Source organism: Halyomorpha halys, unplaced genomic scaffold (assembly GCF_000696795.3).
Source record: "Halyomorpha halys isolate HHAL.00 unplaced genomic scaffold, Hhal_1.1 Scaffold297.1, whole genome shotgun sequence".
NCBI lineage: Eukaryota > Metazoa > Arthropoda > Insecta > Hemiptera > Pentatomidae > Halyomorpha > Halyomorpha halys.
The window spans coordinates 516195-519189 of NW_027109687.1; the positions used below are offsets into that span (position 1 = coordinate 516195).

Here is a 2995-nt window from a genome sequence, read left to right on the forward strand (position 1 = left end):
AGGAACTGGAGGGAGGGAGTTAGCAGTGTATATCCTCGGGACAATAAACAAGAACTCTGTCCTAGTAGGATTACTTATCCCTAAGTTTAAACAACAACCCAAATACTATATATATGAGATGTATGTAATAATAAAGCCAGTTGTTGTTGAAGTATCTTTGACTTGTTACTCTGCCCGAACCCCCATCTATTTTAAGGTAATCATTCAGACTTATCATAAGTTATATATATATATCATATAATATAATATCATAGGACGTCTGTCTGATGATCCTATTTCATGTCTCAGCTGCTAAGCTGCACTATATCCACCATTGGAAGATAGTAGCATTGTCTTTGTTTTCTTTCAGTCACAAAAATAGCAATAACTTCAATACGATTCTACTAATATTCACGAATCTCGAGATTGCATTATTGTGCCAATAAACTAGAACCACATAAATAAATTAGGAACGTAGATATAAAATAAAATGTTTGAAAGACTTTTTTTAAATTTAAAACTACTATTTCGCCCTTATAAGGGCATAAAGTCTGGAAGGTATTGATATGTTTTTGAAGAGCGGAAATTCAGCTTCCCAGCTGTTGTAGAAAGAAACGTGAGATATGTATTAAATAGTGAGGAATTTTTAAGTTCATAAAATAATGTAATAATTATAACAACAAAAATTATTCGAATAGTTTCAACCTTTTTTAATAAAACATATTAAAGTCCAAGGTTTCGGCCAACTCGCCGCCCATCATCAAAGACAATTTTAATTTTAATATCACAGCTTCACATTAATTCATTAAACCTTAGAGGCTATTATGCCCAAGTCAATTTAACACCGTTAAAAGAAACCTGTATTTGTTTTAACTACTTTTAATAATAATTTGTATCCATTTTTGTATTTTACTATCATTAACTATTACAACACTATTATATCTGTTATATTTGAATACATATGTATATACTACCGTATATGTGGTAGTACTATGCACTATTGAACTATAATTAAACGTAAATGAAATGAATGGATAAACCCTCACCCATTTGAAGTTAACTTTTTGGATTCAAGATAATGGTCGAGGCTTGGACTTCCCAGAGGCGCATAAGCTGTTATAGCAATACAATGTTGTCTACAGAATTGTCTAAGTTCTTTTTGTTGGCAGTAAAGATGCATTTCAATTTGAAGATTTGCTGGAAGAACACGTGCGCACTCAAGTATATTTGTTATTTGTCGACTATTAAAGTTTGATAAACCCAGACTTTTGATTTTTCCTTCTATGACTTCATTTTCCATTGCCTAGAAAAATAAAATCAATGCTGGAATATGGGAGAATTTTAGATACATTTTTATGTAAAACGATTATTTAATTTAATATGAAAAGGAATAGGTTAAAATATTATTCATAGACGCTTGTCGAGGCTACCTTATGAGTGAGTGAGGTTAGTTGGTTGTGAATAGCGCTCCGGACTGACAACCACTCCACGGAAGGCCCTTGACAAAGCGTATTCAGTATTTTTCTTAGGAAGTAAGGATCAACCGTACAAGGGGATGGGTCCTGGACACTGACGCAGGTAGAGGAGAGGAGAGGGTCAGAAGGCTAGCAGGTAGGTTAATATTTCTAGTTGCTGATAGGAAACAGACGGACTAGAACTGTGGAGAGACAGGAAGGAGTCAGCTATACTAGTTACTGAGACACGAAGCAGACGGAATAGTATAGCCGATAAGGATAGGAAACAGTTCTAGTTGCTGAGATGAAGCAGGCGGACTAGAACAGTGGATAGGAGTCAGTCAGGTTCTTTTCGCTTATCTCCTCTCACATTTCCTCTTCATTAATCATTTCAAATAAGCATGTAAAAGAAGACAGATAATGGAATATTACGGGTCCGGGTCTTAACATTTCCAGGCAATACGGTGACGGAAACACTACAGGTTGTAGAACTTACACCACTACTGACCACGACATTGGTAGCAGTGCGTGCCAATGCGCTAGAATTGATAAAAATCCGAACTGCGACTTAACAGGAAGGCTATTTCTGATCAAGAGATGTATAAGTTGAACTTTTTCCTTGAGGGGGGTTACCGCTGTGAACAATCGTGCATGAATATATTAATGGAGGTGAGACGCAGGGTGTGACAGGAAAAACCGTGCATGAGATCCCGATAAAACAAGAGAAAGTAACCCACGTGAAGGAGCGACACCCGCAGGCGTCACACATTAGAGAGGACCTAGATAGTTTGAAGAAACGGGGGATAAACATAGATAGTACATCGCCATACAATAGTCCATTGTGGGCAGTGAAGAAAAAGAGTGTGCTGGAGAATAGCAAGGAGAAACATAGGGTTTTAATTTATAATCTTTATAATTTTTGACTGTGATTTTTAATGGATATTTGACTTATTGGGTAATTAAACAAATGTGAGATATACTGATTAAAAAAAAAAAAAAAAAAAAAAATTAGTTTACCTAATGGTTTTAATGTTGTTCATAGATAAAAATGTTTTGACCTGGGCAGAATAGCCTGTATGAAGTGTTTGGAATGATTAAATAATATGTTTCATAGTGAATTAAGGTAAGGTAAATTATAAATAATAATGTTAAATATTTGAAATGGTTGTAGGATCACACATATAATGGAAACTTTTTGTAGGGTGCGCAACTTATGGGGTTCCAGATGAAATTGCATCGGATTGTGGACGAGAATTCGATAACGATATATATATATTATCAACGCACCCTATAATTCTATTATAGCAACCCTAGAGAGGGTGTTTGCTCTTCTGGAAGGAAATAATAACACAGTCAAGTTAGCGTAAATGATTCCTCATCAGAAGACTCTACAGTGATCTTTATTGATCCAAATAATACATTTAGAAATATTAAAACATATGACATGGTTATTACATGTATAAAATTAAAGTATTTACAAGAAATAATAATATATCTTTGTCTGATGATTGTTGTTCAGGTCTTAGCTGCCAAGTGCTTTAAGTTGGGTCTTAACGGTTCCT

General features: G+C 34.8%; 1 protein-coding gene and 1 long non-coding RNA gene across 3 annotated transcripts in view; one reads left to right on the top strand and one right to left on the bottom strand.

Moving 5' to 3' along the window:
* Positions 1-2995, bottom strand: part of LOC106680863 (1,5-anhydro-D-fructose reductase) — a 17351-nt gene that overhangs the window by 2727 nt on the left and 11629 nt on the right. For both annotated transcript variants that reach the window (XM_014420849.3, XM_014420850.2), the window contains exon 4: positions 1026-1282. In XM_014420849.3, coding sequence (XP_014276335.1) covers positions 1026-1282 — 257 coding nt within the window. The remainder of the gene's footprint in view (positions 1-1025; positions 1283-2995) is intronic.
* The window catches only part of LOC136795875 (uncharacterized), an 839-nt gene continuing 192 nt past the window's right edge, over positions 2349-2995 (top strand). The window contains exons 1-2 of the long non-coding RNA XR_010843578.1: positions 2349-2388; positions 2476-2556. This is a non-coding gene — a long non-coding RNA (uncharacterized lncRNA). The remainder of the gene's footprint in view (positions 2389-2475; positions 2557-2995) is intronic.